Source organism: Stegostoma tigrinum, chromosome 38 (assembly GCF_030684315.1).
Source record: "Stegostoma tigrinum isolate sSteTig4 chromosome 38, sSteTig4.hap1, whole genome shotgun sequence".
Taxonomy (NCBI): Eukaryota; Metazoa; Chordata; class Chondrichthyes; order Orectolobiformes; family Stegostomatidae; genus Stegostoma; species Stegostoma tigrinum.
In genome coordinates, this window is record NC_081391.1 from 12,826,064 (window position 1) to 12,850,701 (window position 24,638).

Here is a 24,638-nt window from a genome sequence, read left to right on the forward strand (position 1 = left end):
AGATATTATTTTTCCTTTTATTTCTGACAATATCAGAGTTTCCCAGCTTATCTGTTCAAGTAGTACTTTGATCTGTACATGTAAAAATAATACTATTCCGTGATTAAATTACAGCGAGTTTAAAATAACACATGCTGGCAATGATTTCCCAACCTTTAGGAGTGTTAAGAAGTAAACACGGTGATATTGCTGCATAATGGAAGTGGTAAAATATGGTTGTAAGAAATTTCAGATGGCTAGCTCATTTTTCTGATATTGGTATGATGATTAAACAAGGTCTAAAATGTGTTCGTACAGAAATTGGAGATATTAACTGTAATTGGCGCAATTACTTTTTTTCTGTTAGTCTTTTATAGATCAACTAAGAATGCTTTTTTTAATTGTTGCTTGGAAAACAAAACACTCCAATAATGACAAAGTTCGTTGTTACTGTCAACAATCTTTCTTCTAAATAGTTATTAATTCTTGAGCACAGGACTCACAATTGATGTGGATTCCTTTTTAGCTTAAAGAATTAAAATAACCTGTGAAATCAGAGCTTAATTGCTTGTTTGTTTTATTTGTTGAAGTGTAATTCAGAATAGTTAAAACATCCATGTCGTTTCCATCTTCATTTTGTTAAAATAAGTGAGATTGTAGAAATACTTGGGAAAGTGTATTTCAAGCAGGAGTAACATTGGGTTAACTACATGTCTGTAATTTGTGCTAGGAGCAAATTGATGTGATGATTTAAGAATGTTATACAAGAAATATATTATTTGCTCTTAGTGTTTAATCTGGGTGTCAGGAAGTGAGCAGCTTAGAGTCAGCTCCACACACATTACATTGCTAAATCTGTGTGTTATTCTGTTAGTAGAATCCTAGATCTATTTAGTTTTTATTTGGGTATACAATTCTGAATTTATAAAATTCCCACAGTGTGAAAACAGGCCATTCAGCCCAATAAGTCCATGCCAAGCCTCTGAAGACCATCTCACCCAGACCCATCCCCCTTGCCTATCCCTGTAACTTGACATTACCCACGGCTAACATGCCTACCCTATACATCTCTGAACACAATGTGGTAATTTAGCATGGCCAGTCTGCCTAATGTGCACATCTTTGGACTGTGGGACGAAACTAATGCAGACACGGGGAGAATGTGCAAACTCCACACAGACAGTTGCCCGAGGCTAGAATCAAACCCAGGTCCTTAGCACCGTGAGGTGGTGTTACTAACCACTGAGCCACCATGGTGCCTTTAGTCATGTGAATTTGAAAAGCATGGTCTTGAATGCCAACTTTCTTGAGTCTAAACTAAACAATGCTGAGGTAAAAGTGCATAACCATCCAAATGCAATAAGGCCATGTTTTGTGGATCAGGTTACCAAGCTAGATGCATGTTCAGCATCGGAAGGTGTCTTTGATCTCATGCTTCTAAACGTAAGTGCCAAAGCTTGAGTTTACTCCAATGCAAAGTCCTGCAGTCAGGTCAGCCACAGATTTAGGCTGAAGTTACACTTTAACTTCAGTGAGGGGTGCAAAACAAAAGTATTTCACTACATCGCCCCAGTAATAATCTGATTGCAGCCTGTCAGTAAACTAGAACAGGGGTAACAAAGTGTGGAGCTGAATGAACACAGCAGGCCAAGCAGCATCTTAGGAGTACTAAAGGTGATGTTTCAGGCCCGAAACGTCAGCCTTTGTACTCCTAAGATGCTGCTTGGCCTGCTGTGTTCATTCAGCTCCACACTTTGTTGTCTCGGATTCTCCAGCATCTGTAGTTCCCATTATCTCTGAATTAGAGTAGGGTGGTGTTATGTGGCTTAATACAGTAGTGAGAAATGCATCTCAATGTTCAGATGTTTCAATGCCTAGCAACACATTTTTGGGAGTAGTAGTATGTATAATATGTGGAAAACCATAACTTATTCCCTTTATTTGCTGGTAATGTTGTTGAAGTTTTCAATCATTAAATGGCATTATACTGAATTGCCTTATTAAGTTCGAAGTGTGAGAACCGTACAACTTTATTTAGAATAATATGCCTTTGACTGGAGGCTGGATTTAAGGGAGGGCCATAACCAGAAGGACCATAACTCAAGAATCAAAAGTTCATTATGTAGTTTTTCAGTAAATCCCACAACGTCATTTCAATCCAAGTGCCATGTGCTATTCATGATGCATCTTGTTGCTGTTATTGTGATTGGTTGGATAGGACAATTCTCTCTGCAGGCATAATGGAGCTACTGATTTGAGGCAAGTTGAAGCTAGTGAGCCTCAAAGACGGGGTTTGCATCCTCTTTCCTCCTATCTTGTTTCCTTTTACTTTTTAAAGACGTATTGAGGAAGATATGAAAAATTGCTACTTAAAGTTATTTTAAACGTTTTGCTAGATGGTAGTGCACATAAATGGACCTTTTGTCAGTCCACTTTGAAGCATGTTTTTGAGACATCTGATGAGGGTAGCCCAAAATAGCACTCAGCTGACTTGCAACCAAAATCCCTGTGGGATCTCCATGGCAGATCATTCCCGCATGGTGACTCGGCGCAGCTCACTTATTGTAAACGTGGAATAAAATGTTTTTGTACACATTGCTGAAACATCTAAGTCAGCTGATCCTATTTCCCTGCAGTGGCTGAGATGAGCTTTGTCTTGTCTCATGAGTATCTATAATGTTGCAGTAGTGCTGCTTATGAATGCGTGATGTTGGGTATTGCCCAAACAGCAGTTTCCGTATATTAAACCTTATTGTCAGATGTAGAAATTTGCATCTGATTCTGAACTTTTAACTTAATTCTCTGTTTATTACTGCAGTGGAAAACTTGAATATTGCTAAAAAGGAGGATATGTTGTCAGAGCTTTTAAATCTTACAGTCATCAGGACAGATGCAAGAATGCCAAATTTCAATTGATTGCAGTAATTTATTCTACAGGAGAAAAAGGTGATGATTGGCAATTAAACCCTAGCTGAGCCATTGCCATGGAGAAAGCAGCATAAACTTATAGGATTCCTAAACACATTCGCTCTCAAATTAACATTTACAATTATAACAAGCAAAATAAAGTACGAACAAGAGGACCAGTTGTAACAAGTGTGAACTGAAGATAGACCTGTTTGGCTTTACTGCTATGACCAAAAGCTGTGTGTGAAGTAGAGATCAGGGCTGTTTAGAAGTTAACTTTATATTTCTTCCATTCAGCCAGTAGAAACTAATTGACATCTTCAAATGCTGTTGCACTCACTTTACAAAAAAATGACAGTTGAGAATTGGAGGCTTTATAGAAAGGTTGAGGCAAAGAAGGACACCATTTGGCCAGTGGTCTGTGCTGGTTCTCTTGTGCCATTTCCCTGCTGTTTTCATGTCGACCTTTTTCGCCTTTTTTATTTCTTTTCAGCTAACTCAAAACAGATAATGGAAATGTGATTTCTGAACTCTGGATTTATTTTGTTCTTAAATCTTTTAAGTTCCCAGCTGATGGTAATACTGGGGAGATCAGATCCCACAATGAAGCCTAACTTTTATTTCTAATCCAGGAGTGCTCTTACGCACAACTGAATGTTTTTTGTTTTTTTCTCCTGTTATGCAATCAGCCGTGTTATTTTTTCCATCTGTTAAGCACCACGAATAAATCAACTGTTTTCCATATGAGTTAATTTATACCTGTAATGATTGAAGCCAGGTGGATCTTGTTGACTGAGATCCTTGATTGGAATCACTAGCCTGGGCCAATCAGGAAGCCTTGGCTGACCAATATGAACAGGGAAGGCCCCCTTGTGGTGCAGTGGTAGGGTCCCTACTCCTGGTTCAAGCCCCACCTGCTCCAGAGGTGTGCGCAATAATATTTCTGAACAGGTTGATTAGAAAAATAGGTTAAACCAAAAAACACAGGGATTCAGAATCTCATAGGTTCAGGGACTGACTGGCTATGGCTAGTCAGCTCAATGTGTTGTTCACATGTAAATAAAGGGTGACTTGATGACAGGATACTGGCCTCTTTGCAGTTATTTGAACCTCCAAAGCCCATTAAGGGAAGTACAGACTATCAAAGGTGACGGGTAGTGGGCTAAATCAGAATGGAGTTGGAAAAGGGGAAAACCTGGTTTAATAAATGTACATTTTAGTAATTCAGTTGTCATGGTGGCCTGTTACTTAACATTATTGATTTGAGGCTGCCAATTTGCCTTTAACAAAAGAACATCAGTTTGTTACATTTTTTAAAAAAAACTTGTGTATACGTAGAAAGACGAGTTGTAAGGTCTTATGTAAAACAAAGAAAAGGAAGATTAAATCCTATTCCTAGTGATGTCCTTTACTGGCAGCCAACCTCCATATGATACCACTCTTATTTTCACTTTTCAGTCTTTTATTGAACTCCCAAGTAATACCCTTCAGTGGCTTTCTGAAGGTTGACCAGATGCAGAGATTTTCTCTAATGCTGTCTCTCCCTGGGGCACTCATCCATCCAGGCTAACACACTGATTCTTTTTTCCATTGAATTGTCGGAAATAAACTACTAACCAGCACATCTCTTAGACTTAATCTTTTCTTCTGAACTGCCATCTGCATCTGACCTGTGACCATGTACTACTGTCAATCATAAAAGCTCAAATTAACAATAATCATCTCACCAGGTAGCTTGTTGAGTCATTTAGCTTGAGTAACATGATTTCTTTAAAATGCTGTTTGCAGCTCACTGTTCCAAGTGACGTGTTTTTTAAAAAAAAAGTTCTGTCTTCACAACACTGAAAGCCGAAAAAAAAATTACAGTCCAGATTTCCAAATAAGAATACACGATGAACCTTGTTCACAATGGATACAGCATTACAAGCTCTCAAATATCTAAAAAAGCCACTGAGTGTTCTTGTCGCTCTACGGTCATAAAGTTCACAGTGGACTAAACACATCATGAGTGGTAACAATGCAATTGTGATGTCAAAATAGAATTAGATGACAACAACAAAAATAAGAACTGTAGTGTAGTGCTGTATGAGGTATGCACCACAATCCCTTGTGTTCATTGGAGCAATTACAAATGACATAGGTGAGAGAACTTGCTCACACTCACACACACAGTCACACACTCTCTCTCTCTCACACACTCTCGCACACACTCTCGCACACACGTATGCACACACTCTCACACACACGTATGCACACATACCCAGCAAAGCTTAACAAGCCCATCTGTGTCAATTCACCCATGTATACTTGCCAGGGGTCTGACCATTGTCTCATTGGTTGATGTGATGAACAGATTTCTTAAAACTACTTTTTTTCTGGAAAATCATTTTCCAGCGACTGAAGAATCAGTTGCAGATCACTGAGAAAACCTGGACATATTATGAGCCTACATCTTCCACAGATCACAAATTGTGCTCAGGTTGAAAGCCCACATGTAGCATGAGTTATTTCTTAAGAATTCTTACCTACCTAACATAAAGATCCTGAATAGATCTTGGGGAAGACCACATTTGAACGTGATGTCCAATTTTTCCCAGAAGATGCATTAAAGTGATGGATCTGTCGGTAACAAGAGCCATAAGGCTGACGATCAATCTTAAGTTACAGTAATACGGAAGGCAGTGAACAGGTTAGACTCTTCGGCCAGCAAAAAAAGGAAGAATTTGAGAGGTGTTCTGGTATGAATTTGCAATATTGCAAAGAGTCCAGTTAAAGGAAAATTAAGATAATTACTTTTAATAGAGTTGGAAGTGGAATCACAGGTTTTGTCCAACAAACAGCAAGGTGAAAACTGATGTGTGGAAAGTTTATCTATGTAGTATTGGAATGAATGGCCTTCTGGATAGAGCAGTGGAGAAAAAACTAATCATGTAATCAGTTGAGATAACAAGAACTGCAGATGCCAGAGTCAGAAATAAGTGTGGAGCTGGAGGAACACAGCAGGCCAGGAAGCATCAGAGGAGCAGGAAAGTTGATGCTTCTGGTCGGGATCCTGCTTCAGAAAAAGGGCCTTTTTTTCTGAAGAGGGTCCCAATCTGAAACACCACCTTTCCTACTCCACTGATGCTGCCTGGCCTGCTGTGTTCCTCCAGCTCCACACTGTATCACTCGTAACCAGTATCCATGATGGCAAGTGGATAGGCATCAGAGTAGGGAGGAAAATATTGAATTGGATTCTTCATTGACCCCAGCATACCTCTGGGCTCAATGACCTCCTGTGCTGCAACATTATTATTTCATATTGCATTCATTTCTTTAACAACATTGTATGTCAGCATTCATTGTTTGAAAAATAGCCTCAGTTTCTTTTATATGGAAGTGTTAGTTCCAACCTAAAAGTGTCAACTTTCCTGCTCTTTTGCTGCCTGGCCTGCTGTGTTCCTCCAGCTCCACATTGTTAACTCTGACTCCGGCATCTGCAGTTCTTGCTATCACTAGGATTGACGTTGACATTGTTTTACTCTGAATTGTTTCTGCATTGGGTGTAACAAAAGATTGTTTTTGATCATTTTTGTTCAGACGTGTTTGATTTTGAGATTTGATGCAGCACAGGGAGGCATTTCCAGGGTTTGGGGTTTTTGTCTTCACTCAACACTATTCCCTGATTTTGTTTGTATTCTCAGAGTGTTGACTTTTAGGTTTGCTGTATGCTCTCCCCATTTATTCTTCACAGCATTTAAATCTATGGATCAGATACTTCTCTTAAGTACTAAAATTGAGCCTTTGGTTTTTAATTGCTGCTTTCTGATCCGATTTTTTTGCAATCTTTATGGGTTCAGCTAAACAAATTTTTCAGGGTCAATTTTCTGAAGTTGCTCCTCTTGCCTAACGAAGTGATCAAACAGGAATGGCAAGTTTTGCATTTATAAAGTTTAGATCAGCAGCAAAGCAGAGCATAATTGTTCTAATATTGGAAACATGCTGTAATGAGAGATAAATTGTTAAAATACTGGTCTTCATTCCAGCGTCCAAAAAATGAACGAAAAAATTTTATTGTGCCGGTTATCAGTAAAGAACTGTCACCTTATACTGTGCCTTTTGTATTGTCGATGGCTCAAAACACTTCTCAGCCAACAGTAATCACTTTGTTTTAGACAAGCACCGCAATTTGCATGCAAGAACAAGATAATCTTTATTGGAAAATATTGGCTAGAATACCGGCATTTCTCCCTGATTTTCAGAGTCCTTGTGATCTTTTATGTCCAAGCAGGCAACTGGAAACTTAATCATAGAGTTATAGTGATGTACAGCATGGAAACAGACCCTTCCAACTTGTACATGCTGACCAGGTATCCTAAATTAATCTAGCCCTGTTTGCGAGCATTTGGCCCATATCCCTCCAAACCCTTTGTCTACCCACCCAAATGCCTTTTTAAATGTTGTAATTGTACCCGCCTTCATTGTTTCCTGTCGCAGTTCATTCCACACACTCACCACCTTTTACCAGAAATATAATACTTCTCTAAGTGTAGCATTTCCTCAGTTACCTGCATTATCTGTCACCTTTCACAAACACATGACGATGTATAGCCAATGAATACTCTTTCAATCACGTCATTGTAGGAACATTACAGAGCACTGAGGTGTTAGCCTAAATTATATACTGAAGCCCCTGAAGTGGGGCTAATGCCTTTTATAATACTCAGACTTAACCAGGATCCCACAGTTATTCACTTTTAGGCAGTGATCTATGTTTTTACAGATCATGGTTGAACAATCAGATCTGTAATCTTTGCACACTTTCTCTGACCTGCACTAAAACCATGTCCACACAAAGGAACTACTTCGTATGTTGTCAGATGTTTCTACATTTTCATGAGCTAGCCAGTCTAATGACTATTCGAAGCTTGAATATATAGTTTGAAATGAATATAAGTGGCAATGAAACAACAGCTTGTTGGTGCTTCTGCATGGGAGGTGGTAGTGTGTAAGATTGATTTTTCTCACAAAGTAAATTTGAAGGCACAAGTTGACGTTTTTGGCTATGTCTTTTTACCTTTTTCACCTTTGTGCTGAAGACTGTCCTTTAAGTAACAGCAACGTTCTCTGATCTTGTCCAACTTTCTTCATAAGCGAGTGTAATTAAGGAGCCATTTGAATTACATCAAAGCAGTACCTACTCCATTTTCACCTGCTACGCATGCAAGGACACACTTTTCAGAGACTGAATAATGATTAAGTGCAGAAATCTTCCAATTCTAATCAGTTTTTTAATCTATTCCTGTTTCTTACCTCCTTAGAACTGTAACAAATTTGTCATGTGTGATTTCCCCTTCATGAGGGCATACTGACTTGATTTATATTATGTATTTCTAAATGCTCCGCTATTTACATTTTTTTATAGGCTGTAATATTTTCCCTTAGAAGATGTTAAGGTAACAGACTTTTGTGTGTCTCTCTCCCTTTTGAAATAAGGGTGTGACATTGGTAGTTTTCCAATTCTATAAATTCTTTCCAGAATCTAAGGATTCTTAAAATCTTACTGATATTGCACACACTATCTCTGTAGCTACTTTTGAAATCCTAGACTTTTGAAATCCTAGAGTGCAACCCATCAAGTCTGGGAAACTTTAATAGCCTTTAGCCCCATTAGGTTTCTTAGTACACTTTTTTTTTGCTAGTAGTCCTTTGCTTGATTTTTGGTAGTTTCTTTTGGGATGCTCTAATGTTGTATGTCATGAAAACCGATGCAAAATACTCATTCAACTCCTCTGTCATTTCCTGGTTCCCAATCTTGTTTCCTCATGCTCGTTAGAGAACAATACTAAATAAAAACCAAAAGAACTGCAGATGCTGTAAATTAGGAACAAAAACAAAGTTGCTGGAAAAGCTCAGCAGGTTTGGCAACATCTGTGAAGGAGAAAACAGAGTTAACGTTTTGGGTCTGGTAACCCTTCCTCAAAACTGAAGGTAGCTGGGAAAATGTCAGATGCTGCCAGCCTACTGAGATTTTCCAGCAACTTTGTTTTTGCTCATTAGAGAACGAGCTTGTGTTCTCTTGGCCCTTTGCTTTTTTTACATATTTAAGGAAGCACTTAGTATCTGGTTTTATTTTACTAGCTAGTTTGCCCTCTCAACTCGTTCTCATTTTTTGGTCATCTCTGGCTTTTAAAATTTTCTCAATCTTCTGGTTTGCCACTGTCTTTGAAATGAAAACAAATGATGTAGCAAATCGATACTGCTGTTAACTTCTTTGGTTTGTCTGTTTCCTAGAATCTTTGTGCCTCACTAACATATATCTTTGCTGTGAATCATGCACTGTTTTCTTAGATGTCTGCAATTTTTCTTCAACCTTTTTTTTTGCTAAACTCTGTTCTCAATCCACAGCACCCAACTATGCCCTCAACCCAAAGTGCTTACCCTGACATAAGTACAATAATTTCTAACAAGTTTCTCACTTTCAGATTGAATACTAAAATTCCCCCATGTTGTGGCCCATTGGGGAATTTTTTTTTAGCTCTGAGATCATTTGTTAGACCTGCCTAATTGCACATTACCAGATCCAAAATAGCCTGAGCCTTGCTTGAATCCACTACATATTGTTCTATGAAACTGTCTTGAATATGCTAGATGAATTCTTCCTCATGGCTGCCCATTTAAGTTCCCCATAATTATTGCACTGCCTTTTTAATGCCCTCATTATCTCCCAATTTATTCTGTCTTTCCCAACAGAATAGCTACTGCTGGGGAGCTTATAGATTGTTCCTACCAGTGTCTTAATTTCCTTCTTAGGTCTTAACCCCCTCCTCTGCCCCAACAAGGATTCAGCAGTATCAAACCTAAGATCATTTCTTGCAATTATGCTTAATCCATCTCATACTAACAAAGCTACCCCACAATACTTCCCTTTCTACTTGCACTTTCAAAATGCCCTATCTCTGAGTATTTATTTTCTAGCTTCAGTCTCCTTGCAGCCATGTCTCTGTAGTGGTTACTAGTTGTATCCATTAACCTCCAAATTAATTCAGTTCTTTCGTACTGAATATCACATGCATTTAAGAGCACTAGTTTTGTCTTTTTACCATTATTGCCCATTTTTACTTTATCTGCAGCTTCTTTTATGCTTGTACAAATTGTTTCTCCACTCTAGAAATCATTGTCAAAATAGTTGTCCTGCAATACTGCCATATCCTTTTGCTTTGTGAGCCTATGAATCTCTCCTTCTGAATCCTCCCCTCCAATTAGTTTAAATCACTCTCTACAGCCAGGGTTTGGCATCTAGCACTTCTTAAGTGAAACCTATTCAACCTGAACAGCTGCCTGCCGTCCCAGTACTGATGCTAGTGCTACAATAACATTAAACCCATTTCTTCCACACCAATCTTTTAAGCTATATGTTTAACATATTTCCTTTATTTACCATATGCCAGCTGGCTTGTGACTCAGGTAGTAATCCCTAGATTATTATCTTGGAGGTCTGCTTTGTAGTTTAGCTCCTAACTGTTCAAAATCTTTAAGCAGAAACACTTTTCCAGTCTTATCAATGTCATTCATACTGATATGGATGACAACAACTGCACTCCTCTCCTTCTAATCCAAATTCCTGTAAGGTCTTGAGCTCTTCAACTTGTATCCAAAAATGCTTAGTCTATAAACAGTTGCTTTGAATGTATTCACTGTGGGTTATTTGGTGTCTCAGTATGCTGCAGCAGCAACACATCATCCAAGCTGTGATCTTGATCATATTTTAACCAATTTTTAAATGAATCAGTCTCCTATCCCTGTCCCTTAAACTTGATTAATGCACACTCTGAACAATTTAATGTATATTTTCTTTGTCATACAGCAGTATCAAGGTTATATTATGATATTTTAAGAAAAAGAAGGAAAAAATAATTTGAGACCTAAGCATAAAGTCCTTACTTTTACTTTAAAGTATAGTTTGCAGGGAAGTAAGTTTTCCCTCATGGTTCAGTGAGTAAGTACACTAACATTTCAGATTGACTGCTTGTGATAATTTATATCAAAGAAACCACTCTGGGCATTTTCTCAAAACCTGAAATGAATTTTCCACAATCCTTCAAAATTAGAGTCCTCCAATAAATATTATATATAAAGTATCTTCATAGTAAAATCAAGGAAATTTGATAATAGTAATTTTCCAGTCCTGGAGCTGAGTCAATCATGTCAGCAAGATTCACCATCTGGAGTTTATGCTAACCTGTATTTATTTTGTTTCCTACACAGATAAAGCCACAAATCCTTTAAACCGAGAACTGGAATGGAACTACATTCAAGAATTTTGTGACCAGCTGAACAAGGAATTGGAAGGGTAGGTACCTAATGAAAATCAGCACAATTGTCCAAACAACACTGCACCCATTTTGTTGAATCAGTTATATAAATACTTGACGTTGACTGGCAACAAACCCTGGCTCTCCTACGTCTTCCCTTCATTGGTTGAAGATCTAACTGGGATCCGCTGATTTTCGGTCAATAAAAAATTAAAAGTCTTGTCAGGGAGCCTGGAAAAATTAAAATTGCGTTGAGGGGTCCTGGATAACACCATTAGTTGAAATAATTGTAGGCCTACAGACTCAAATGTCACTTCATATATTACACAGTTATTCACGGTAAGGTTTACAATGCATTTGTGACTGTAAACTTGTTTGGCAGACACTGCTATACACAATGGCTACTGGACATCAAGATTGGATTGAACTTGTTTATGTTGAATCTTCATGCCTGAGCTCAGTTGCTAAGTAGTTGCTTGAGATGAAGGACACTGCTAGCACTGGTGAAACCATACATGTGAAAGGATTTGAGAAATTGGGAATCACTAAGCTAAGCCTTGTGGTTGAAGTAAGAACTGACAACATTCAAGATTAGGTTGGAAAGGTGGATGAAGGCAAAAGGGATTGAGGGGAATATAAATGGAAAAGCTCAATTAGACCATATGGATTGCATCTATTTTGATTACTCAAGTGTGCCTGTGGATTGTTTATTAATTCACAGCAATGCCACAACAATGTAAGTTTGCATCTTATCTTAAAGTTCTCTTTTTGCGGAGTGACATTCATTATGCCGTAACGTTGTATCATTCTTACACTTTTCTTTCTTTAGACCTCAGCTTGCCACAAGGTTTCTGGCACATAAGATACAATCTCCCCAGGAATGGGAAGCTATTCAGGCCTTGACAGTAAGATTTACTGTAACTTTGTCTAAAGCCCTTTTGCTATTAAATGATCTTCATGGGTATCAGTAGTTTTTAAGGGATGTGGAGATAGTGTGGGCAAGTGGTGTCGAACCTAGATGATTAGCCATGATTTTTTTCTAATTGAATGGCAGAGCAGGCTTGATGGGCTGAATGACCCTTCCATACTGTTATGTTCCCAAGTATTGAAGTCTATGACCTATGATTTTATTTTAAAAGCATGATTTTGTAGACTTATGTATTTTAACTGATAAATTAACAGTGCTTTAAAACATTAAAAGTTTTACATTATTTTGGAAATGGGTCAAATGAAAATATCCATCCCAGAGCCCAATGCCATTTAGTTGCGATGAGGAGAACTGTAATGGAGCACTCCCACATGTACCATGAGTATCCTACAGAATGATGCCACAATGCAATAAGGCAACTTTTTAAAAATCTTATTGTGATGTGGATATTGCTGGAGAGACCAGCATTTGTTGTCCATCTTCAAACAGTCACCCTTCCAAAGCGGTTGGGGATGGACAGCAAATGCTGCCTTTTGTCAGTGAGACCCACATCCCATTAAATAATTTAAAAAGTCACCCTTTTATTGCCCTTTTGGTGACAGCCTGTTGGAAACTGCCACATAATCAGTTTTTAAAAAAAACTATAAAATTCTACACAATCTATAAAATGAGAATCACTCAGCTGAGATAGTCATTAACATTTGCAATTGAGGTCTGTCACCATCATGGTGTGATAAGCATCCCTTTCGGTCCTAAATGTCAGTCTTAAAATGTCACCAAATCAAAATTCACAACCTACTGTGCACTTGGCTCGTGAGATTATATTTTTCTTTATTATATTGATGGGACCTTCTGTTCAGCATTCAGTTATTAACTGGCATGAAATCATTTGCCAATTATTACATTGTTGTCACTTGAACACCTCAATGCAGATAGACTGATCTCTGTACCACTGCAAGGTGAAACAAGAACATGAACTTAAATTTCCTGCTTTAAGCAATCCCATTATGACTGAGATACTTTCTCTGTCTCTAAGCCATTTGTATCAAGCTGCCGTGGATTTGATCCTGTGTGTTAGCTTTGTAAAATCAGGCAAGATTGCCCATTCTGATTGCTGCCCTGATCAGAAGTGCATAAACTGGACAAGAGCAGGTGATTACTTCACTGCCCACAATTGGATGATCCACAGTATTAATGAACAAAAGTCCTACGTGAAAAATGCCCATTAGCTGTAGCTATCAAAAGGCGAATAATTCCTATGAAATTAGTCTCCCAGCATACCGCCAGTAGAGCTGAATTTCTGTAGAGTTTCTCATTTTTTTCCCCCTCCATCCTCCATAGCTTCAACTAAATAACATTTGCTTAAATTGCCTGGGTTTCATCTGGCGCTTCTGCCAAAGTTAACTTCAGGTGGGAGGAAGATCGCTACAGAACCTGAGCAGAAGGAAGGAAGCTTGATGTATTTAATTTCAAGAAGTAAAGGGGCAATAAAGAGTAGATGTAAAGTTAAACATGTTTGTTTTAATTCATTTTATTCAGTGTCAGTGAAATTTAAATTTTCTCAATTTTTGCTCAGGTCCTGGAGACATGTATGAAAAACTGTGGGAAGCGGTTTCACAATGAAGTCGGAAAATTCAGGTTTTTAAATGAATTAATCAAAGTCGTGTCACCCAAGGTAAGTCTGCTGCAAGGGTACCATAATGCTTTAGAATCTTTGTACCATAATGGAAAATAGATGAGCAAATCATCTGTAGCTAACTTGCGTGTCGCCTAAGTCCTCATGACTTCATAGAAAGTCTTTGTTGGAGAGCAACAGATGTCATTGTAAAGCGAAGGAAATTGTACCTTGTGCACCAAGTATGGCCACACAGCATGTTTAAAAGGAGCAAGGTCGTAGTGACATCATATCATGTGGAACTGAAGCCTGGGACTATAGAGATCCAAGTACGATGTCCTCTTTTATCTCTTCTGTTCGTGATGTTCAATAAAGCCAGCTGGTGTTCACTCACAAGTGCAGATCTCTCATTACAATAGCATATAATTTAGCATGGAAAGCTGCCTGAGGTATCTGTTGAGTGTCTTTGGTGACTAGTGCAGAGGACCCTGGAACCCTATGCAAATAGCCCACAAGGGTACAAAAGATACTGAATTAGGAGGGCTGTTCCAAAGTGATGCAGGCAACCAGAATGACTGTATAGTCACACAATGCCTATTTAAATTTGGCTTTTGAGAGAGAATAAAAATTGAAAATCTTGAAAGAACGCAAGTGCTCAATGACACCTTTCCTGCATATGGCTTCCCAGGTGCTGGGAAATAGTGTAATAAAGAATGGATCCTTAATTGGCTGCTTGCACTGCTGGGTGTGTCATGGATAACTAGCCAAGAATGACAGAAAATCATTCAAAGAGCTGACTTTTCCATTTTACAGTGGGGCTACATCATTGGCTTAGCGATTGTAGAATTTTTGGAATGTCAGCATTGCAGAATATTCCAGCTTGAAAACTAAACTCTTCAACAAATAACAAGGTGTAGAGCTGGATGAATACAGCAGGCCAAGCAGCATCTTAGGAGCAGGAAAGCTGACGTTTCAGGCCTAGACCCTTTATCAGAAACGCCAGCTTTCCTGCTCCTAAGATGCTGCTTGGCCTGCTGCATTCATCCAGCTCCACATCTTGTTATCTTGGATTTTCCAGCATCTGCAGTTCCTATTATCTCTTAAACGAATAAATGGTGTTACCATGGGGGCCTCCTCTAGGCCCAGCATTCATAACCTTTTATTTTGATTCACAAGAAGTACTTCCCAAATAGAATGAACACTAAACTCTTAACTTTGCATATTTCTAACAGACAAGTGATACATTTGCTATATTTGAATATGTTAATGTGTGTAAGTATTTCAATACACCCTTTAATGGGCTCTTCCTGCACTCAAATTTGCCTTTGAATTAGAGCAGTCTAATGCATCACTTACCTCAATATGCCACTTGAGAAATCTCTCGCTGTCTGCTGCAAGCGTGCCTTCGCTGGCCTGTATTTGCATTGGGAGATTCCTGGAAATCCATGCACTGTAAGGTTGGTCTTATTGGCAATCTCGTAACCAGGGCCAGAGCCATTTGCTTGCCGCACTTGGAAGATGTGCTCAAAATTTGAGTAACAGATGGAGCTAGATGTTTCACATATTGTGTATTAACTGCACCGGAGTTGCTGTTCTGTCTGCCGCACAAGTGAGTAATCTTGTACGTGAAGTTCAGTATGTGATGTCTTCTGTGTAGGCCGTATGTCCCAACAATTTGTAGATCATTATCAAGTACCAGGTAAGGTACTGACCAAGTTCACCCAAACTTTGCTTACCCAAACTCAGAAATTGGTTTTGAACCTTTAAGTATTGTCCAGTCACAGAATCCCATTTAACAACCCAGAGAGTGCTAAGAGTAATACTAACAACCAATTCAAACTTATTATTTGGTCTCATTATACTTGTTAGATGCTATGCTTATGCATATGCATGATGCCCTGCTTTGCAAACAGAAATAACGTATCCACACATTGTACATTTTCAACTAAGCAGTCGCCTGGGGTTGGATTTTCCCTGGTGCATTCTGCATGGAAATACCTCAGCTAATTCATCAACACCCTCTTCTTATGCTGTATAACTTGTTGTTCCCTTTGAGATTTGGCATCTTAGTAATTCTGTCCTGGTGAATGTAGGTTAATGAACTTTGATTGTGGTCTCTGTTTTCTCCAGCAGCAGTTGAATTCTTAGTTATTGAGGTGCAGTATTAATAATTCTAATTCAAACATTGTGGCTAAGGGATACTTTTTTGTGTTTTTCCCATTAGTATCTGGGAACGCGAGCTTCTGAGAAAGTAAAAGCTAAAGTTTTAGAACTAATGTTCAGTTGGACAGTGGGTCTACCAGATGAGCTGAAGATCACAGAGGCCTATCACATGCTTAAAAAACAAGGTTTGTTCAGACCTTTCTGGCCAAGTGTAAGTACTCGGCTATAAACTATTGCTATTTCCAATGATATGCCTTGATCCTGAACTGCACAACCCTTATTGAATGACCTCCTTCTTTACTGTAAAATTCTATGATTCTATATCAGTCTGCACTATTATTCTAAAAGCCATGGTATCAGTACGCAACCTGTATTTATATGTCATTAAGATGGAATAAAGGATTTCCAAAAACTCTTGTGTTTCTTTACGAGAGTAATACAAGAACTGAGAAACCATACCTATCAGAGAGGATTGAACAGACTGGAGTTCTTAACTTTACAAAAGGCAATGCCAAATGATGGTCTGTTGGAAGTTTTTTCCATTATTGGAGGGCTTCTACATGGAGAAACCACAACTAGGGGACATATTTATAACATTACTAACAAATCCAACAGGAAATTCAAGAGAAGATTCTTTACCCAGGAAGTGGTTGGAACTGAGGAATTCCTTGCCTCAAGCTGGAGTTCAGCTGATTTGTGGCAGCAGATTTAAGAAGCTGGATAAACAAGACTGAGAAAGGATTGGAGGATTATACTGCTCAAGTTAATGAAGAAGGGTGGGAAGTAGACACTTGAGAAGCATAAATGTTAGATTGGGCCCATTGGACCAAATTACCTGTTTCTGTGCTGTATGTTCTATGTAGTTGTTCACTGTGAGCATGGCCGGCTTTGAGTTAGGCAGCACTAATTCCTGTGAAATTCCAGGTTTAACATGTTGTCAGGGTGAGCAGTTTTTGTCTATGTAGCCAAGGTTCAGGCAGGTGAGGAATTTGGATCTCTTTCAGGTTGGATTCGGTCTTTGCGTGCGTGCGTGTGTGTGTGTGTGTGTGTGTGTGTGTGTGTGAGAGAGAGAGAGAGAGAAATCCAGCTAATTTAGGGAAGAGCAAAATTGCCTACAAATCACTATTAATCTTTACATAAGTGAGTCCAAGTGGCTGCTGCCAAAACTTACCCTTGAGCTGAAATAAGTGACTGCTAATAGTTCCTTGTTAACACAGACTTTCACTAAAGCATATGAACATACAAATAAATTGGGGGCGTGAGTAGGTTACTTAGCCCTTGAGTCTCCTATGCTATTGATAAGCTCAGAGACTGATTGTGGATTTAGCTATATTTTCCTGCTAACCCCCACCTTTCCTTTGGCTTTCTTGTTAGTAAAGAATCCATCTGCCTCTATTCCTTAAAAATATTCATTGGCATGGTCTTCCCTAGTGTAGGGAAAGAGTTCTATGGAATTGTAGAGGTTTACATTGTGGAAATGGGCACTTCAGCCCATCATGTTAATGCAGGTCATCAAGCATCTCTATGTTCTAACCTCATTTTCCAGCACTTAGCCCATGGTCATGTATGCTGTGGCATTTCAATTTCTTCAAATTTCTTGAAGGTTTCTGCCTCTACAATCTGTTTTTAGGCAGCGAGTTCACTCGATGGATAATTTTTATTTTTCCTCAAATCCTCTCTTAAACCTCCTACTCCTTGCCTTAAAACTATTCCCATGGTTATTGACCTCTCCACTAAAATGAAAATTTATCTCCATCTACCTTATCAATGCCTTTCAGAACTCTGCTCACCTCAGTCAGGTTCCTCTTCAGCCTTCTCAGCTTTAACGAAAATGACCCCAGCCTATCTAATTTTTCTGTAGCTGAATTGCTGCAGCTCAAGCAATATTCCTGGTGAATGTCCTCTGCTTGTGACCCTTTGAGGGGAAAGTAATCCTCATCTCTCCACTAAATTGGGCACAGCTTAATTTTAAACTGTGCCCACTAGTTCTAATATCTTCCACAAGGGGAAACATGAAAAAGGCTTTGTTTTTAAAAACTGATTCCGGCACAACGAATGCATCATATAAATTTTAAAGGCAAGCGTTTTGAGTTGAAGACCAGTGTTCGGTTGCTAATAATTTTTGAAATTTTATTTCAAAACTTTTTAAAAAAATGCGAGTTCTTTGCTTGCTACAGAGTCAATTATTGTTAACAAGTAACTTGGTGAGAAAGAGATGAAGAGTGACTGTAGAATCTCTACAGTGTGAAAGCAGGCCACTTGGCATCGAGTCAACACTGACCCTCCAAAGAGCATCCGTCCAGACCCAGCCCCCTACCCTATCCCTGTAACCCTGCATGTCCCATGACCAATTCACTTAACCTGCACATTGTTGGAAGCAGGACACAAAAAGGCAGGTTACCACAGATTTGGAGATAGAGGAAGAGCTGTGCTGATTGAAGTGCCAGCAAGTGCAGAGTTTCTTGTGGTTCTGTCATCAGTGAAACTGAGTTTCCAATATTGGCTGAGCTATGTGGAGAGTGTTTTGCCGTATGCCGTAAGTTTTCTGTTTTAATATTTTGCCCCGTTGTTCCACAGGAATTATAAAACAGGATCCTGTGTTACCTGATGATGAACCCCTTCCTCCACCCCCTCCACGCTCGAATGCCATGTTTGAAGATGAGGAAAAGTCTAAGGTAACTTGTCCCTGTCCCATTGTGTTTGCAGGGACCAAGTCTAAGTACACGGCTGAAGCTGACACTGTCAGGCTGTAATTTTAAATTACTTTGTGGAAAATCTGAAGGGGGACATATTTACAGATGTTGCCTGCATACTGTAAAATGTAATTAAAGGGAACATTAGCCTTGAGGTGAAGAAGGGGTAGAGAAGACGAGCTAGTTTGGACCATGATAATTTGTGTAATTCATTTTAAAGCATGAATTCTGTACTTTATATGACTAGATAGCAGTGTTCAAAATACGTAAGGATCGCCCCTGAATTGCCAGTAAAATTCAATAATGGGGGTGGAGGTCACCAATGAAAGAAATGTCCCTGGAAGTAGAAACAGGAAAGAAATGGTGAGGAGCTGCTTCGCCAATTTCAGGATGGCTCTCTGCTGTGCTCGCTGCCAGTAAGCTCCATGAATCAATCAGCAGCAAATGTAGGAGAAGAGCAGACTGCAATTGAAGCAGCAAGGTGAATTTAATATTAAAAACACTTGCAGTTCCAAGGGCTCTCGGGTGCAAGACGTTATTTAAACACTTACCTCGAAGCCCCAGGTCCTACACAGTAGGGCCTCCCTCCCTCCCTCCTCCTCTAACCTAATTAAAAGTTCACAGAGCGGGAGCGTCGACCAGAGACCTACAGGTGGGTGAGTCTGCTTTAAAGATTAGCAAATACCTACCTTGACTGGCGGAGCCCTCCATTCCTGTTCCAGCAGCAGAAACAGCGGGAGCTCTAACTGAGAAGGACCTTTGTGTGTTGTTAAGGTAAGGCTTTTCAATTTATATCCTTGTGTATTGTGTAATTGATTAAAAGTTTAATTGCTTAATTGAAAAAGAGTGTAGCAGAGAAGTAGTAGAAAGCATTTAATACATAAATTGTAACAGTTAACTAAATAAGTAGTAATGTGCTGTAGCTGTATGATGTGGGAGCTGGCTGATCCCATTGTGAACAGCAGCGACCACATCTGCAGCAAGTGTTGGTTGCTGGAAGAACTCCGGATCAGAGTAAATGATCTAGAATCTGAGCTTCAAACTCTGCGACACATCCGGGAGGGGGACAGTTACCTGGACACTTTGTTTCAGGAGGCAGTCACACCCGGTAGACTAAATAACTCAAATTCAGAAAGTGTTCAGGGACAAGGTGTGACTGTAAGTGAGGCAAGTAGGGGGATTCAGAGTTCAGGAGTTCAGGAGCCTCAGCCCTTGACCTTGACCAACAGGTATGAGATTCTTGCTCCCTGTACGGATGAGGAAAAGGACTGTGGACAGGATGAGCCAGCTGACCATGGCACCGTGGTGCAGAAGGCCATTCAAGAGGGGGGAGCAAAAAGACAGGTAGTTGTTACAGGGGATTCTATTATTAGGGGGACAGATAGTATCCTATGCAAGCCAGATCGGGAGTCCCACATGAGGTGTTGCCTGCCCGGTGCCAGGGTGCGGGACATCTCTGACTGGGTTGAAAGGATATTGGAGCGGGAGGGGGAGGATCCAGTTGCTGTGGTCCACGTTGGGACTAACCACGTAGACAAAGCTAGGGTAGAGGACCTGTTCAGGGATTATGAAGCACGAGGAAAGACATTGAAGTACAGGTCCTCAAGGGTCATAATCTCCGGATTGCTGCCTGAGCCACGTGCTAATTGGCATAGGGAAAAAAAAATAGAGAAGTAAACACGTGGCTAAGGGATTGGTGTGGGAAAGAGGGATTCCATTTCATGGGGCATTGGCATCAGTCTTGGAACCGGGGGGATCTGTACCGTTGGGACGGTCTCCACCTGAACTGATCTGGACCCAGTGTTCTAGCGAAAAGGGTAAATAGGGTGGTCAGTAGGACTTTAAACTTGTGAGTCGGGGGGAAGGGAAAGTGAAAGAGACAGGGAATGTGGAGTTAACTGGAAAGATAAGCAACAGGATAGCATGTGTACAGGTGGATTTAAGCTTGAGGCAGACGAGGAATACAGCAAAAAGGAAGGATAGCTTAAGCCATCTTGGGATTTCTAACCTCTCTAATAATGATAAGAAAGTTATCATTAAGGCACTTTATGTAAATACTCGTAGTATTCGCAACAAAGTAGATGAATTAACAGCACAAATCGTCTTGAATGATTGATGTGGTAGGCATCACAGAGACGTGGTTGCAGGGAGCTCAGGACTGGCAGTTAAACATGCAAGGATTCACAACATATCGAAAAGACAGGGAGGTGGGCAGAGGGGGTGGGGTTGCCTTGTTAGTTAAGAATGAAATTAAATCTACGGCCCTGAATGACATAGGATCAAAAGATGTGGAGTCTGTGTGGGTGGAGTTGAGGAAGCACAAAGGCAAATAAACTATAATGGGAGTTATGTACAGATCCCCTATCAGTGATCAGGACCAGGTGCGCAAGATGCACCAAGAAATAGATAGGGCATGCCAGAAAGGCAAGCTCACAGTGATCATGGGGGACTTCAATATGCAGGTGGATTGGATGAATAATGTTGCCGGTGGATCCAAAGAAAGGGAATTCATGGAATGTTTGCAGGATGGCTTTTTGGAACAGCTTGTGATGGAGCCCACAAGGGAGCAGGCTATTCTGGACTTAGTCGAAAATCGACTGGAAGCAGAACCTAGTGGGGAAGACAGTAGACCAGCAATGGCAGGAGTTTCTGGGTGTAATTGAGGACTCAGTACTGAGGTTCATCCCAAAGAAAAGAAAGATTATCCGGGGTGGGATTAGACAGCCATGGCTGACAAAGGAAGTCAGGAAGTATATCAAAGAAAAAGAGACAGCCTATAAAGTGGCCAAGAGCACTGGGAAATCAGGAGATTGGGAAGGCTACAAATCAAACAGAGGATAACAAAGAGAGCAATAAGGAAGGAGAGGATGAAATATGAACAGAGGCTAGCTAGTAATATTAGAAATGATAGTAAAAGCTTCTTTCAATACATAAGAAACAAACGAGAGGCAAAAGTAGACATTGGGCCGCTCCTAATTGATGCTGGAAGCTAGTGATGGGAGATAAGGAAATAGCTGAAGAACTTAATAAGTACTTTGCGTCAGTCTTCACAGTGGAAGACATGAGTAGTATGCCAACAATTAGGGAGAGTCAGGGGGCAGAGTTGAGTATGGTAGGCATTACAAAAGAGAAGGTGCTAGAAAAGCTAAAAGGTCTAAAAATTGATCAATCTCCTGGCCCCGATGGGCTACATCCTCGAGTTCTGAGGGAGGTGGCTGAGGAATTAGTGGAGGCTTTGGTTGTGATCTTTCAAAAGTCACTGGAGTCAGGAGAAAGTCCAAGGTGATTGGAAAATTGCTGTTGTAACCCCCTTGTTTAAGAAAGGATAAAGGCAAATGATGGAAAATTATAGGCCGATTACCCGAACCTCGGTAGTTGGTAAAATTCTAGAATCCATTGTCAAGAATGAGATTTCTAAATTCCTGGAAGTGCAGGATCAGATTAGAACAAGTCAGCATGGATTTAGTAAGGGGAGGTCGTGCCTGAAAAACCTGTTAGAATTCAGTGAAGAGGTAACAAGTATGTTAGACCAGGGAAACCCAGTAGATGTTATCTATCTAGACGTCCAAAAGGCCTTTGATATGGTGCCTCACGGGAGGCTGCTGAGCAAGGTGAGGGCCCATGGTGTTCGAGGTGAGCTGGTGGCTAGGATTGAGGATTGGCTGTCTGACAGAAGGCAGAGAGTTGGGATAAAAGGCTCTTTTTCAGAATGGCAACCGGTGACGAGTGGTGTCCTGCAGGATTCAGTGTTGGGGCCGCAGCTGTTCGCCTTACACGTTAATGATCTGTATGAAGAGACTGGGGGCATTCTGGCGGAGTTTGCCGATGATACGAAGATATGTGGACAGGCAGGTAATACTGAAGAGGTGGGGAAGCTGCAGAAAGATTTAGACAGTTTAGGAGAGTGGGTCTGGGAAATGGCTGATGAAATTCAATGTGAGTAAATGTGAGGTTTTACACTTTGGAAAAAAGAATACAGGCATGGACTATTTTCTAAATGGTGAGAAAATTCGCAAAGCAGAAGTACAAAGGGATCTAGGAGTGTTGGTCCAGGATTCTCTCAAGGTTAACTTGCAGGTAGAGTCTGTAATTCAGAAAGCGAATGTAATGTTGTCATTTATCTCAAGAGGGTTGGAATATAAAAGCAGCGATGTGCATCTGAGGCTTTATAAAGCTCTAGTTAGGCCCAATTTAGAATACTGTGTCCAATTTTGGGCTCCACACCTCAGGAAGGACATACTGGCCCTGGAGTGTGTCCAGCGGAGATTCACACGGATGATCCCTGGAGTGGTAGGTTTAATGTATGATGAACGGCTAAGGATCCTGGGATTGTACTCATTAGAGTTTAGAAGGTTGAGGGGAGATCTGATAGAAACTTACAAGATAATGTATGGCTTAGAAGGGATGGACACTAGGAAGTTATTTCCGTTAGGCGGGGAGACTAGGACCCGTGGGCCCAGCCTTAAAATTAGAGGAGGTAAATTTAAAATCGAAATGAGATGACATTTCTTCAGCCAGAGAGTGGTGGGCTTGTGGAATTCATTGCTACGGAGTGCAGTGGTGGCCAGGATGTTGGATGCCTTCATAGCAGAGATCGACAAATTCTTGATCTCAAAAGGAATCAAGGGCTACGGGGAGAGTGCAGGGAAGTGGAGTTGAAATACCCATCAGCCATGATTTAAATGGCGGAGTGGACTTGATGGGCCGAATGGCCTTACTTCCACTCCTATGTCTTATGGTTTTATGGTCTTATAGTGTCCTTACGTCTGGTAAAGAGGAACCAGGTTCAAGTCCCACTTGCTTCAGAGGTGTGCCATAACACAGTTGAGTAGCCTGATTAAAAGTACTTACAAGCAGTTCCAAAGGCTACCATGTCGATGGTACAATCCCTACCTCTGAACCAGAACGGTTAGGTTCAAGTCCCAACTGCTCCAGAGATGTTTTGTAACAGTTCAGAACAGTGTTGATTTAAAAATATTGTACTACTATGACTTATGATTTGTCTACAGCTAACCTTGTCTAATGTTGGAAGCTAAGCAAATTCAGACTTGGTTAATTCTTGGATTGAGACATACCTGGGAGATTAGCTGCAGCAGGCTTTCTGCCCCTGGTGGACAGAAATTGATTTATGACTTATGCTTATATAAAAAATAAAGCTGAGTTCCTCCCCGTAGGAGGGTTAGTTTCTTGTCGAGGAAAGGTGAAAATTTATGTTTATACTACACTGCAGATTTATAGTAAAACCTTTGCAAATTTCTGAAAGTATTTTGCAGTTTGAAGCAATGTCAGTGTCAAATTAAGAGACAGGAGTGAGGGGTTGGGAGGGGTAAGAGAGTCTACAAAGGGTGGAAGGGTCTGAAAGGGATTGCAAAAGGCAGCAAAGATTTTTTCAGATTTTCAGCAAAGGAAAATGTCCTTTATTGGAAACAGGAAAACTGAGGTTGTAAATTCCTAACAAATTAATGTGGGGTCTCTATACTAAAGCTGCAGGAGCCCAGCTGCTATTCTGCAGGGAAGGTATGTTGTAGTTCTCTAGTAATGAACAATTGTAAAATTTACTATTGACCATTTTTATTCCAGATACATTTGCAGTTTTTGTTTTATCGTACCTCAAAGCATCTTGCATACTATGAATTACTTGAGGTCCATTGTTGGAGATGGTTTAGTCATAACCTCATTAGTCCCCAGAAAATGTGATTACATGTCTTTTGTGTATAGAAGTATATTGGTTATTTTTGCTTAAGAGCATTTGCTGATTTCTGCCTGGTTTCCTCTTCCAATTTAAACATTGTGATATCCGGAATTTGTGAATTTAAGTTTATCAGTGGGGTATTCATAAATTCTGATAACATTTCAAAATGTAACAGTTTGGGATGCTGGCTGGAGTCTGATAATTTCTCTACAGATTGTAGAAAAGTTTGAAGCAGTTTAAGTTGCAACCTTTACCTGAGGCATGGTGACCCTCAGGTTAAAATCACCACCAATTATGTGCCGCTCTCTCGCGCACTGTCACTGTCTCTGTCTCTCTCTCTGGTAGGACTATGGCAACTGTACCTTTT

The 24,638-nt window shown here is 40.1% G+C and overlaps 1 protein-coding gene across 1 annotated transcript in view; it reads left to right on the plus strand.

Annotated features, from left to right (window-relative positions):
* gga1 (golgi-associated, gamma adaptin ear containing, ARF binding protein 1) overlaps positions 1-24,638 on the plus strand; it is a 58,280-nt gene that overhangs the window by 7,679 nt on the left and 25,963 nt on the right. Inside the window, exons 2-6 of the mRNA XM_048521155.2 lie at positions 11,134-11,218; positions 12,010-12,085; positions 13,685-13,783; positions 15,948-16,071; positions 18,464-18,561. Coding sequence (XP_048377112.1) covers positions 11,134-11,218; positions 12,010-12,085; positions 13,685-13,783; positions 15,948-16,071; positions 18,464-18,561 — 482 coding nt within the window. The remainder of the gene's footprint in view (positions 1-11,133; positions 11,219-12,009; positions 12,086-13,684; positions 13,784-15,947; positions 16,072-18,463; positions 18,562-24,638) is intronic.